At 37.1% G+C, this 14,921-nt stretch overlaps 2 protein-coding genes across 6 annotated transcripts in view; one reads left to right on the top strand and one right to left on the bottom strand.

Moving 5' to 3' along the window:
- LRRC49 (leucine rich repeat containing 49) overlaps nt 1-6,159 on the bottom strand; it is a 162,126-nt gene extending 155,967 nt beyond the window's left edge. For 3 of the 5 annotated variants that reach the window (XM_065940603.1, XM_065940604.1, XM_065940605.1), the window contains exons 1-3: nt 5,926-6,159; nt 5,224-5,280; nt 3,902-3,989 (exon numbers count right to left, since the gene is read on the bottom strand). In XM_065940603.1, coding sequence (XP_065796675.1) covers nt 3,902-3,989; nt 5,224-5,280; nt 5,926-5,973 — 193 coding nt within the window. In that variant the 5' untranslated portion in view covers nt 5,974-6,159. Of the gene's footprint in view, nt 1-3,901; nt 3,990-5,223; nt 5,281-5,758; nt 5,855-5,921 lie in introns of all 5 variants that reach the window. The other 2 variants (XM_065940606.1, XM_065940607.1) reach the window with 2 other exon arrangements.
- A 296-nt stretch (nt 6,160-6,455) lies between these two features.
- Nucleotides 6,456-7,122, top strand: THAP10 (THAP domain containing 10). The gene is given in 3 exon segments (XM_065941978.1): nt 6,456-6,675; nt 6,678-6,859; nt 6,861-7,122. Coding segments are annotated over 3 exon segments (579 nt in total). The 3' UTR covers nt 7,038-7,122.
- Nucleotides 7,123-14,921: the final 7,799 nt, after the last annotated feature.

The following is a 14,921-nucleotide window of genomic DNA, read 5'->3' as shown; positions in this document are numbered from 1 at the left end:
TGCCATTAAGTAGCTTTCAATCTAGTGGGCATATGAAAGTAATAAACTGTAGAGAACACAGGCACAAAATGCAGAATAAAAAAACAATACCTATTTATATATTCACACGTAAACGTGTCTGGTTATGTTTCACTTAAAGAAGATCACAGATGGGTTTCAGTGGAGGTGGATATTAAGATCTAGTCTAAAGACCTAGAAGAATGTAGAATAGTTAATAAAAGATGCTGAGAAGCTCCAGAAATGAAGTAAGACTTGAGCAATGGGTCAAAGATACCAATTTGAACACCAGAAGAAACTGACTATTTTCTTCTACCAAGAGAAAATTTCCTGAAAGCAGCAACTGATGTTGATGGAAACAAAAAGCAATAAAATAGAACCTAAAGTGCCACAGAATTCTACTGCTTAAACTGACTGATAAGACCAAAAGACGAACCTAAATATAGGAAGCTATCATTCTTTGGGAGGCCATCTTAAAATCAAGTTCCATACATATTATATTAAAGAGCTATAAAGCAATGATATTTGCTAACATCTCCAGGTATGCAAGATATATATCAAAGTGCATATGCCTGGCTTCTTGAACAAAATACTAGTGTTCACACCCCACTTTTCTGAATATCATGAAATATCAAGATAATTGATAATGATGTTCTAGAATACAAGCATTAGAACAAAGATCATGTCCATAAATGAATTGGTCTTGTGACATGACCAGTTGCTAGCAAAATACCCAAGCAACCATAAGTCAGTAAACTGATTTGGAAATCAAAAACTAAATAGTTAAAAAAACAAAAACTAGAGTAAGGATTAACTGATTAAGGATTAACTGGTCAGCTAAAAATAATAAAGGAAAAACTCCAAACAATAAACAACCTTGATATCCCTTGTTAGTGTCAGAGTTAGGTTTTTAAATTACTTTGTTAAGGCTTCAAGCCAGTGCCCAATTTAGAAAGCAAATTTAAATTTAATAAGACTTGGGATGTAGAGGCAATAATCAAGGAGTAAATTTCACTTACAGTCAGTTAATAAAGGAATTTCATCCTCACTCTTTCCACTTCTTATTATACACAGAAGTCAAAACCATGATCTGCATGATGAGCTTACTATCATGATCAGTATGACATACATCTTACAATAAATAGCAGAATACGAGAATGATGAGATAGAAAGGCCTTAAAATCCACAAACAAGGCCCTCTAAACAACTGGGGACCAGAGTGATCTGTAATCGAAACATCCACAATAAATACCCACACACATATACATACAGTAAAGGTATGTATCAAACACCCATACATACATATATGTAAACTGTTTCATCCTGCTTTAAAGCAAAATTTTAATTGAAACATTTTCTGTTATTGGTAATTTCATATATCACTATTTAATGTACCAAATAGTAGCTTTTGTCTTCCTAATTAAATTTATAAGCTCCTGGAGAAATGGAGCTCAATTTATATTCTTTATATTCTTTGCAGAATCTAAATTCAGTAGGCATTAAATTAACTGATTTTCCAATTTATTGAGAGCTAATCAGAAATCTGTTTTGTGAATGTTATTTCTGTTAAAAAAGAACATCAGAAATTCTTGCATTTTAGTATAAAAATTCTGAATGAATTCTTTCATAATTAGAATCCCAAAGTGTTTAAAGGCATAATGGTATATATTTGGTAAGAGTTTTTACTACACCACACCCTAAATATATGATGGATGGAGGGGTAGATGAGATGGATGGGTAAGTGGATGGATAGACAGAGAGATGGGCAGGGGGATGGACAGATGGTTGGCTGGATAGATGGATAATACAGTAAATGTTCATATGCTTGTCCACTCAGCCTTATCTTTAAGACTGTGTTGGTAATCAAAATCCTGATTTTGTATTTTTCATGATTCATCATGATATTAGGAGTCAAGCAGTACCTCTTCCTCTCTATATACATATTTTGGCATTCTTATTCAAAGAATTTAATTAATTCAGGCCTAGAACTGAGAATTTACTGTATAGCAGTCCCTGGCTGTTACAAAACTTCAAGGATACAGGGCTTAACTCTTAACATTAACATAAAAAGCCTAAAAGAAATCATATACCAAGTTTAAGACCAAGTAGCCTAACTAAAACAAAGAGTATCTTTACTTTGGGTGAGAGTACACTGGTTAATTTATGGCGTATGTTCAATTAATTTTGAAAAACATTAAAAAAATGAAATGAAGTAAAATTAATTATAATAATTCAGTATCAGAATGCAGTTTATTAGATAGAGATTCCCTTGTTTTTCCTGATAAATTGCTACTTAAAATTTTTCCAAAGTTCTGTGCCTTTGGAGGAAGAACAGTGAGTATAGAAGTCAAGAATACAGCTACACACGGTGAGGACTTCTTTGCATAAAACTGCCTGGAACTAGGAAGGAGGTACATTTGGAAACAATCAGGTACCAATTTTAGAGAGAATGATTTTGAATAAAATCTTTTAATGAAAAAAATAGGTTTATTTTTCCCTAAGGAATTAATTTGTATTTTATGGGTCATTATTTATGTATAGGATTTTATTCATTTTTCAGATTCACAAAATTCAGTGCCTCTATACTATTTCCTCATTAGCAAATATCTAGAAATACTTAAACACTTAAATAAATTTATTCAGCCAGATATACACAAATCTGTCTACCAACTTCATCCTCTAACTCAAGAATACCTTGGGGAAAGTATTTAAGTTTGGTTCATGATTCAGAAAACAAATTTAAGAGTTATTATCAAAAATGTAAAGGAAATTCACAATGTAAACACAAGAAAATTCTATTTGAAAATTTTCAGGTTCACATCTATAGCTCTGTGCCTAATACAGTGTCTGGCACACAGAACATACTCAATGGATATGTACTGAACTGAACCAAAGAAGGGAAGACAGATGTTCTCTGCACTATGGAACAGTGGTTAGGTTGATGTCATGTCCAGCAATTGACCAAGAGAAGAATTCAAGATATAGGAAACAGAAAAGTGATGTCAGATTAGCTGGGCCCAAGAGGAAAGTCCAGAAATTACAAAACAAAAAAAGAAAGCAAATATTGAAAATTGCCACATGTTCATATAAGATGAACAATCTAGAGAGGCCTATACTAATTATCCTTCTCATGCAATAACTCCTAGATGAGGACAGTACCGTATGTATTTTGCAGTGCTTAAGACTAGTACATTACAGACAGCTAACAATTGTTGACAACTAAGTAACAACTCATAAGTTCTAAAGAAGATTTCTCCTTGAATTGAACAATACATTTCAGAAATATAACCAGATCATATGAGGCTGTTTTTCAAAGGGTAGTCCACAAACCACATCCATCAGAATCTCTTGAGAAGTTATTAAACCACACTTTTCCAAATCCCACCCAAGACCTACAAAGTCAGAATGGGGAAGGGGATGAGGGAAGCGCTAAGAATCTGCATTCCTAATAAGATCTTGCATGATGCACACAAATGTCAAAGCCCTTTGATATAATTCTATAATTATGTGTGTTAGTAAAGGAAAGAGATAGCTTCTTTTCTACTCCTGACTTTCCATTCTTTCCACTGTGTCCTTACTTACTAAATATCTGTGTTCCCATAGTCTTACCCTCATTAATTAGCTATTTTTCCTAATTCTAAGACATTATTTGGAAGCTTCTTTCTAATTCTCTTGTGTATAGCCCACTCCAAACTAAAACATGACAGTTTTTCCTATATTAGAAAAACCTACTATGTTGTCTACATAAAATCAATTCTGATTTAAATAAATGCCCAGTGAATTTGGTAACCAATGAATACTGTCATCTTTAATTGAAGTCTATTTTGATCCAGAAATCCAATATTATTAAACAATATTACTTAAAGATGAAAAATCATATCTGATCTCTATTCTCTGACAATACCTTGTCTACTTGAGTAGTTTCTTTCAAGGTCATGTTGTAAGAGTCGACCAGGGAATGATGGCGTTTCTCTATTTAGCTTGAATTCAACCTAAAAAACATTTGACACAACATTCAGAGAATGTTTTATAAATTCATTTGTACATTTTTAGATTCTAGATTTAAGTGATATCATATGATATCTGTCTTGCTCTGTCTGACTTACTTCACTCAGTATGACAATGTCTAAGTCCATCCATGTTGCTGCAAATGCCATTATTTCATTCTTTTTTATGACCGAGTAATATTCCATTCTGTATATGTACCACATCTTCTTTGTCCTTCATTTAAGAATTCCTCCAGTAACATCTATTTTAAAACTTTTTAGAAAAAACTTGAATTGTGCCAGTTGAAGGTGTCCAACTTGGTCAAAGAAGAAAAATTTGTGTTGTGTCTTGAGACATAGTTGTGTGGGAGATGGGTGAATATATCTGAGTGCTCAGGTGACATGAGGGGAAAAAAACATGTGTATCTCAAAGATCAAATCAAAAGCCAGAAACTAAGGAAATGCCAGGGAGAATATGGGCAAATTGTTTGTAGAAAAGAATGTTCAAATCTTAATTTCTAATCTCATTAGGCCTAATAAATTTCCACTGCTAATCAATTTTTTCTGGAATGTTAGATATGGGCTCCCAAATTATCACATTTTATCTAATGTAAGAGTCCATCAGTAGTAAAACATGCCATCATTTTATCCACTACTAAGAAAGAAAAACTTTCCTGATTAAAATATTAATATGATCTGCCATCAGTTTTAAGAAGGATCGTGATTTAAGAAATGCTTAAATGTCAAAAAGGAAAAAAAAACCCATCTTACCTCTTTCAATTGATGAAATAAGATTCAGTTTGTAAAGGAGGTGAGGTTTTTTTGGTTTTGCTTTGATTTTTTTAAATTGATGTACAGTTGATTTATAATACTATATTAGCTTCAGATACATGATGTTGTGATTCAGTACTTTTATAAATTATATTCCATTAAAAGTTATTACAAAATAATGGTTATAATTCTCTGAGATATACAGTATATCCTTCTTGCTTATCTATTTTATACACAATATTTTTTATCACTTAATCCTATACCCCTAATTTGTCCCTCCCCCTTCCCTCTCTTTGGTAACTATTAGTTGGATTTGTGTAGGCAAAAAATAAAAATTAGCTTCAAAGTAGAGACCAAAGTAAACATACTTAAATTTTCCAGTTTAGACTCTGCTTTTTAAATAATGCTATTTGTGCAGAATATAAAACAATTTATATTCAATCTAAATACAAATCTGCTTGAATCTTACTTTGTTTTTTTCAGGAAGCGATGATGTTTGAATAACCAGATGAAGCCCACAGTTCACCTACAATGTAAAAATTAAACCATAAAATATGCTCTTAACTTATACACACACACACTCCTCCCCAAAACAGTACATAAAGATATAACCAAAAAAATTTGAATGTAACAGAATGCTCACTTTTTGTTTGTTTCTGGTAAATTATCATGTTCTGGATATTTGCTGAAAACAATAAAATTACAACTAATAATTAAAAGGTTTCACTGTGATTTATCTTCCAAAATGTCTGCAATTTAACCCTCTACTTAGCACCTCAGGCCTTCGTCACCTGCCATTTGAGGTCTAAGTAAATATCTCAGTGAGACAGGTAAAGGAGGTGGAGGTGCCTGTTAATATTTTATTAATTAAGAAAAAAAAAAAGGAATTGACCAGTTAAAGGAATTTAAATGAAGCTTAGCCTTTCACAGCAGACCAGCTCCACCTTCTGGGAAGCGCAGATCCTGGACAAGACTTTGAATACCCATCACACAATGTTAAATACCCTCCAAGTGCCTTGGTCCAGTCCAGGAACCTCAAGCCTCGGTCAGACAATAGCTTGAGTAGACTGAGCGGTCCTGGTCTCAATACAGCTCATCACCTAGGACAAAGACGCCAGTCAGAAATGACGGTACGAATGGAAATAAAGAGAAAGTAGGAAACCCAACCTACGTTGCTTGCAGCCCGGCCAGAAACAGAGCGGTATTTTCCGGGAATCATGGCAGGAGACAGTCCAGGAAGATCAGTTAGATCTGCCTTAGAAATGACGCTACAGCACAGATTCAGAGACCGAAAGGGGTCATCTCCTAGGCAACCCGCTAAGGAGTTACCATGGAAACCTTCATTTCCGGTCTGGTCCGCCCCCAAATCCACTGGTCAGTGCACTCGTTAGAGCCTCTGGTTATATTTGAGGGGCCCAAAATGTCAGCATTTCCTCGTTCTAGTTTCCTGGTTTCAGAAAAAACAGAGCGTTAAGGTGGAGAGGAGAATAAAACGAGGAAGAGGCTGGCCACCTCGGTAGCTATGACAACCACCACTTCCGGTCCGTCCCTCTTTACTGCCCACCTCTGCTGGGCCCGCGCGAAATTTGTATCCCTTTGCCTGCTCTCAGGGGAAGACTGCTGGAAGGAGGAGGACCTCCAACAGCCGGGTACTCTCCAAGGTAGGGGCCGCAGTTTGGCACTTTCTCGCGGCCGAAGAAGATGCAGCAGAGACGGAGTCGGCAGGTGAGGGCGCTGGGAGTGCGAGGCCGTGCTGAGGATGCCGGTTCCCAGCCCCCAGCCCCCAGCCCCCAGCCCCGAGGCCGCTGCCGTGCCTATCCCTGCGGCAACACCACTAAGTCCGGGAAGTTGCTGTTTCGCTTTCCCAAAGGGCGGGGCCGTGCGGCTGCCGTGGACAGCTTCGTGCGGGGCCGCCGGCCAACTGATACCGTTGCTGTGACAGCTCCGTCATCTGCTCCGAACACTTCGCTCCCGTCTGTTTTGATGTCTCTTCGGTTATCCAGAAGAATCTGCGCTTCTCCGAGCGCCTGAGACCCGTGGCGGGCGCCGTGTCCGTCTTGCACCCGGTGGCCTCCTTGCTGAAACCTAAGGGGAAAGACGAGGAGACGGAGCGGGCGGCCAGGGAAGGGAGGAAAGCCCCAGGCAGTCAGGCAGCCCCAGGCTACCCCAGGGCCAGCCTCCTGTACTCGCCTCTGGCCCGCCAAGAGGGCTTTCGGCTTCACAGATAAAGGGCCACCGGAAGAGTCCCCCGAGGGTCACGCAAGGACCCCGGTCTGTGGCTAGGCTCCTTCACTTAGTGTCATCTTGGGAAAGTCACCTCAGCACGAAGATTTTTGTTAATCAGTGATCTCCAAGAGCCTATTTAGCATTAACACTCTGGAATTATAGTTTCTTCTACCTCCTGTCCCCCCAAGAGTGTTCCCCGCACACTCTTTTCCTTCACATTATAGAGAAGCCTTCATTCTCCGCTCCTGAGTTTTTAAATACAAAGGATTTAATTTGAGTAAATCTCAATAAATGAGGTACTTTAAACTTTATGCATAGCGTATCATTGTATGATAAGCTGCAAGAATTATCAATTATACCGTCAAAATGGTGGGGGAATGGGAATGCAAGATGCTGATGAAGATAGGGCTTTGCTGATGAACATCCCTTCCCCCTCCTAAACTTCCTCTTGACTAGTTGCCTTTAAATTAAATCGTTCCAGTGAGCTGAATTCTCCTATCCTGCTCTCTTCTGCCTACTTTCTCGGTACTCATCAGATTGATTACACTTATTTTGCATCTGGTCGCTACTGCCTTCTTCCCAACTTCCCAACTTCTCAGCCTTCTTTGAGTTAGTCAAACTTCAGCCCTATCACTGTAACATAGATTAACTTATGACTCTTCATTGGATCTAAAAGGTGTTCAGTTTTAGAGATAGGAAGGGTTCACCAAGAAGTCAGCGGACCTGTAACTGACATTCTGGTTTTGAATATACAGAGGGATTCTTGAATTTTAGAGCTGAGAAAACCTAAGTGATCATATAGTCTAGATTAACAATTTATGCACAAGGAAGCTAATTCAAGGTTAATTTCCTCAGGTTAATTGCCTATAATCTTTTCTCTATGTCCAATCACCAGACAGAAACTTTCTGCAATACCAACCTGCTTCCTACATGGGGTGGGTGCTTAAGACCCTTTAATGACATCCAGCAGTTATTAAGATGGAGAATAAAATTATTAACAAAGTCCCTGCATGCTTTTTGCCCCTGCTTGCGGCAGTAGTCCTGCTCCAGTCCATGGTCTTTGTTGCCCACTGTGCACCAATCATGCTGATCTTTTCCATTTTTGAACATAGTATATTCTTTCCTACCAAGTCTTTTCTGAATTATTTCATATAATGCCCTGGAATTATGCCCCTGCCATTCCCCATCATCACCAATTAACCCTTTTACTTCAAAAATCTGTTCAAACATCCTTCCCTTTTGATCTCCTAATTGTTAGAAAACAGTCGCGGGAAGAAAGAGCCACCTCTAAGGACCGGTGGTGAAGGCCTTTAATGGGCGGGCGCTCTCGGGCAGAACTCCCGGGGCCGGGTGAGCGAGGAGACAAAGGGAGTCTGCGAGGTATGAGAGGTGGGGAGAGGTTTTATAGCCATGGCCGGCGTCCAGGCCAGGTCCTTCCATGTAAGGAAGAAAGCGCGGGCTACAGCGGCGGTGGGTGTCCAAGGGCTCCGTGTAGGCTTCTGATTAGACCAGGCTGCAGGGGGTCGGTTCCCGGAAGTTTAGCCAGCCTCCGGAACTTGTCTGCGGCACTCTTTTCAGGGCATGCCTCAACATACCCGACCTTTCAGTAATTTTATATTCTCATTCTTCAAACACTTCAGTAGCACATGTACTTCAGCTGCACTCATCACAGTTGTCATGAAATAATTATGTATTTTGCTTAATATAATGTTTGTCCTCACATTAGAATGGAAGCTCTCTGACCGCAGGGCTCTTATCTGATTTGTTCATTATTGTATTGCCAGTAACTAGAGCAATATTTTGCAAATTTAAGGAATTCAGTAAATATTTGTGGAATGATTATATGACTATAAGAACAGTTTTCTTTAGTACAATGGAATTTCAGTTCTCTGCCAATTTCCCTTCTAACCAAACTGTATAGTACTCAGGAAATCTTTGCCTTTTCCTTGAACCAACTCTCCATCATTACCTAGCCAGTCTTTACCCAAGCCCATATTTATACATCTATCTATAGATATATGTAAATATATAGTAAAAGAGTTAAACATGTGCCACACACGCCTTTATACTGTTTTTCTCTTTTTCATAATTCTCCCATCTAATAAAAAACTGGGAGAAGAAAAGCCAGGCTAATAAAACAACCAAACATTTTATAATACAACAAAGGCTAACTATTAAGAAATCCAGAATAGATACCAACTCTGTTTTTCAATTAATAATTATATCCAGCCAGCATTTCTAACAATCCATATTACATTAATATATATGCTGAGTTATTAGGAGACTGTGTAGGTTTTAACAATGGTACTTTAAAAGTATAGCAATAAATAGACTTGATAGCAATAAATAGTTTTAGCCTTGATAGCAATAAATTTAGGTCTGATAGCAGTAAATTTTTAGCCAGGTCTGGACCCCAATAGCGTCTCTAAAAAACACTACCTGTGCCACCCACCTCTCACTCCTTCCCCCGCTCACTTTTTCTTTTCAGGACAAACTGACTAATAGGAAATTTCCAGTCATTCTACAACAGTTATTGAGGAGCTGTTGTAAACACGGGCTTCTCTGGTGGCTTAGTGGTAAAGAATCCACCTGCCAATGCAGGAGATGCCAGTTTGATCCCTGGGTTGGGAAGATCCCCTGGAAAAAGAAATGGCAACCCATTCCAGTGTTCTTGGGACTTCCCTAGTAGCTCAGATGATAAAAGAATCTGCCTGCAATGCAGGAGACCTGGGTTCAATCCTTAGTTAAGAAAGATCCTTTGGAGAAGGGCATGGCAACCCACTCCAGTCCAGTGTTCCTGCCTGGGAAATCCCAAGGACAGAGGAGCCTGTTGGGCTACAGTCCATGGGATCATAAAAGAGTCAGACACAACTTTGCAACTAAACAACAATTTTAAACACTGTTTTAGGTGCTTGGTGCTATAGGTAGATAAATAGAAGTATGAATGTAGCCTATCTTCAGGGAGCTCAAGGAAAGATTAGGGACCACCCCCAAGGAAGAAAGGGGGTTCTGATGAGCACCATACACTGGTAATTTGTTTCATATAGCTAGGATTATTGTCTCTCTTTAACTATTAATTTTGCATCCTTTTTTTCTAACCCAATTGTATTTTTTAAACTTTAAATTCCGATACAGCGAAGTACAGCAAAGTGCTTAGATCATTAAATGACCAGAAGCTGAGCATGTGTAACTACTATGTAAGTCAAAGAAATAAAACATTACTAGCAACTCAAGAGCCCAAGCCTCAGTCCCTCAGCCCTCCTCAAAGCAACCAAGTTTGCTTTCTTTTGAACTTAATATAAATAGATTCATATTGTTGGCATTTCTTGCATCTGGCTTTTTTATTCAACATTATATTTATGGGATTTATCCATGTTGTTGCATATAATATAGCAGTAATTTGTTTACATTATTATATAGCAATCCATTGTTCAAATATACCAAATTTTTTAAATCTCTTCTATTGTTGGACATTTAGATTGTTACCATTTGAGGGCTATTTTAAGTAATGGTGCTGTAAATATCCCTCTACATGTCTTTTTCATATGATCTCCCTTTAGATTGACTAGTTTGATCTCCTTACTGTCCAAGACTTTCAGGAATCTTCTCCAGCACTACAGTTCGAAGGCATCAATTGTTTGGCATTCTGCCGCCTTTATGGTCCAACTCTCACAACCATACATGACCACTGGGAAGATCATAGCCTTAACTATACAGACCTTTGTCGGCAGAGTAATGTTTCTACTTTTCAACACATTGTCTAGGTTCAACATATCGATTTCCTGCCAAGAAGCAATTGTCTTCTGATTTCATGGCTGTAGTCACCGTCCGTAGTGACTCTGGAGCTCAAGAAGAGGAAATCAGTCACTACTTCCACCTTTTCCCCTTCTATTTGCCGTGCAGTAATGGGGCCAGATACCATGATCTTTGTTTTTTAATATTTAGCCTTAAGCCAGCTCTTTTACTTCTTATCCTTCACCCTCATCAAGAGGCTCTTTAGTTTCTCTTCACTTTGTGCCATTAGAGTGGTATCATCCTCATATCTGAGGTTGTTGTATTTCTCCCACCTATCTGGATTCCAGCTTGTGATTCATTCAGCCTGGCATTTCTCATGAGGGGCTCAGCATATAGGTTAAACAAACAGGGTGACAGCAACTTGTTGTACGCCTCTCTTGATCTTGAACCAATCAGTTGATCCATACAAGATTCTAAGTGTTGCTTCTAGATCTGCATACAGGTTTCAGACTACTAGCAGAATAATCAGAATTTATGTTGTTTCACGTTCTTGGTTACACTTAGGTTGTCAGTCTTTCACACTGAGTCCTTTTGAAAGGTTTACTTTGCATTTTTCATTTCATAAATGAAATTAAGGAACAACTTTTCAAATGTTAATTGAACATTTGGATAGCCTCTTGAGTGATAATGCTCATTTTTCTGTTGGATTATCTTTTTCTTATTGATTTAGAGCTCTTAATACATTTTGTCTTCACATCCTCTTCTCCTCTTTGCTCTTAATAGTGTTTTTTGTTGTACTGAGCTTTTTTCTCTTTTTGATGTATTTAGTTCTTAATTTTAATGTAAGCCAACCTAACAGTCTTTTTTTCTGAATACTTAATGCTTAAAACATGGTACTTTGAAAAAAAAAATGCTACTTTGCTTTTCTTCACAAACTTACTGTTTCTAGTTTTTACATTCATATCTATAATCCATTCAGTGTTTTTCTGTATGAGGTGGAGTTTGTTTCATTTTTTCCTCATAGAGAGATACCCTATTGACTTAGTGTCTTTTATGGGAAAGACTAGCATTTCCTCATTGTCCTGCAGTGTCAACTTTGTCATAAATCAAGTTGTCGATATGTGTGTCAATCATACACACATTAGCCTGTTCCCACATTTTAAAATTCTGCTCCATTTACCTTTTTGCAAATCTTTATACCGTTATCACAGTGCTTTAATTACTATAGCTTATACTAGAAATTAATATCCAGGACTTCCCTCGTGGTCCAATGGCTAAGACTCCATGCTCCCAATGCAGGGGGCCTAGATTCAACCCCTGGTCAAGGGACTAGATTCCATATGCTACAATCAAAGATTCCACATGCCACAACTGAAAAAAAAGATTCCACATGTCACAACTAAAGGTCCGGCCTAGCCAAATAAATTAGAAAATAATAATAATGATTAATACTCATTTGGCATATTTTCCTGATGAATGCTTGTTTTCAATAATGATTGTTTTTTATGCCATTAGTTTAAATGTACTTTCTAAAATTCTTAATTCTTATAACCCCTTAATCTAAATCAAAGTTGAGGTAATTGAGTAAGTAATTTTACTTTATATGAAGGTTACTATTGAAATTAAAAATCACAGAACATGGAAAATAAAACATGTGGTCATTGTACAGCCAAAGAAAATGAATATCCAGATGATTAATTCCTCTTACCTCATTCATCTTCCTTATCCATTAATCTGTTGATGAGCCCTTCGGTTGCTTCCATATCTTAGCTATTGTAAATAATGCTGCTATGAACGTTGAGCTGCACATTGAAAGATTTACAGTGTTTTTCTTTAATTTTTAAAGGACTTACTTTTTTTGGGAAAAGTTTTAGGTTCCCAGCACAATTGAGAGGAAGATAGGTTTACCCACTGCACCCCACATGCATAGCCTTCTCCATTATCAACATCCCCCACCAGAGTGGTACATTTGTTCCAGTTGATGAACCTGCAATGGTATATCATTATCGCCCAAAATCCATCCTTAACATTACAGTTCACTCTCTCATCTTTCTACTTTTTCAATTTTTATTTACCATTCTTCTCTTTAACTTCTTGAACATTAAATTAGACTGTTGATTTTCAGGATTTTTGTAGTGAATGGCAGATGGAGCAGCTGAGATTGACATGCTTATTTCCCAAAAGTAGAATTCAGTAGAATGGTATTATTTGAGGAAATTTCCTGAAATGACGATGCATTAGAAATACCTTGTGAAATACTTTTTTGAATGGTGTTAAAACTGCAATCTAACTTAATCAAGCCTAATAAAATTTTTCTATAGTATTATGTACATTTAAGCATAAATGTATATAATGAGCATAGCATTGACTGAATCCCACAAGTTTTAGATTTCAGATATTTTTATTATTATTTAGTGGAAAACATCTTCTAATTTCCACTGTAATTTTATCATGGGTTTGCTGCTGCTGCTGCTGCTAAGTCACTTCAGTTGTGTCCGACTCTGTGCGACCCCATAGACGGCAGCCCACCAGGCTCCCCCGTCCCTGGGATTCTCCAGGCAAGAGCACTGGAGTGGGTTGTCATTTCCTTCTCCAATATCATGGGTTTAGAAGTATACTAAAAATTTCCAAACATGCAGGCATTTTGTTGTTGTATTTTTGTTAAAGATTTCTAGGTCAGTTATACTGTCACCAGAGAATATACGACATATGGATTTAATCTTTTGAAATGTATTGAAACTATATGAGGCCTAACATGGGTCAGTTTTTATGAATGTTCCGTGTACACTTGAGATGCGTTCTGCAGTTGAGTACATTTCTCCATATATGTCTATTAATCATGTTGTTTAAATTTCTTATCCCTGTGGAATTTTTGCCTACTTACTAGTTACTGAGAGAGGTATGTTAAAAATCTTCCACCTCAGTTTTTAACCTACATATTTAGCCTTCTAACTCTAACAATTTTGTGTTACATATTTTGAAGCTGTGTTATTATACAGCACCAATAGAGCAATGCCAGGTTTCTGTAGGTTAATGTTGCCATAGTACATCTTTTTACACTCTTTTTATTTCAGTCTTTCTGTATCCTTAAGAGTTTAGGCATTACTGTGTCTTATGGTTGTCCCTTTGAAGAGACTGTATCTTTTGTCTCCTCCCGAGTTTTTCTCTTTGTTTTCCAATTTGACTATAATATGCATAGATATGGTTTCCTGTGTTTTCATTTACTTATTTATATTTGGCCATGCTGGGTCTTCCCTGCTGCATGTGAACTTTCTCTAGTTGCAGTAAGTGGGGCTACTTTGCAGTTGTGGTGGGTGGGCTTCTCACTGTGGTGGCTTCTCTTGTGGAGCACGGGCTCTAGGGTCTTTGGGCTCAGTGTTTGCTGCTCGTGGGCTCTAGATGCACAGGCTCAGTAGTTGTGGCACAGGGGTTTATTTGCCCCATGGCATGTGGAATCTTCCTGGACCAAGGATCAAACCCGTGTCCCCTGCATTGGTAGACAGATTCTTAACTACTAGACCACTAGGAAGTCCCCGTTGTTTTTATTTTAGTGAATACATTTAGTACTTTTGTAAAACCATGATTAATGCCTTCTATTCATTTTGGTAAATTCTCAGATATTATTTGTTCAAGTATTGTTTCTGTCCCATTTTCTCTGTTTTACTTTGGGGCTACAATTAATATTACATGTTATGCTTTTTCATCTTATCTGCTATTTGTTTTAATGACCTTTTCTATAGTCTCCATCATTTTGTCTTTCTCTCCCTCATTCTAAATATTTTCTTTTGACTCATGTTCCGGTTGATTAATAAATATCTGGAAATTCTGTTTCTTAAGCTTTTAATATAAATAAATAATCATGTATGTGCACAAAAGATTTATATTTAAAGATTTCTAATACTATGGATTATTTTAATAAATTATAGTTTATCTGTACAGTAGATTATATACAGTCATAAAAATTATATGTAGACTATTTAATAACATAGAAACATGTATTAAAGAAGAAAAAAGATTATAAAACATGATCAGAATTTTAATAAATAAAAGACAAAGATAAGAAATATAACAAAATATGAAGTTGTTAGCCATTAATGATGGAATTATGGCTAATTTTTTCTTTTTGCTTCTCCTTTTGGCACAAATTTTCTTTAGTGATAAAATGTTGTTATAAAGAGAACAAAAGGTATTTCTTAAAGTCTGAAT

Source organism: Muntiacus reevesi, chromosome 7 (assembly GCF_963930625.1).
Source record: "Muntiacus reevesi chromosome 7, mMunRee1.1, whole genome shotgun sequence".
Lineage (NCBI taxonomy): Eukaryota > Metazoa > Chordata > Mammalia > Artiodactyla > Cervidae > Muntiacus > Muntiacus reevesi.
This window is presented reverse-complemented; position numbering and strand designations above follow the sequence as displayed.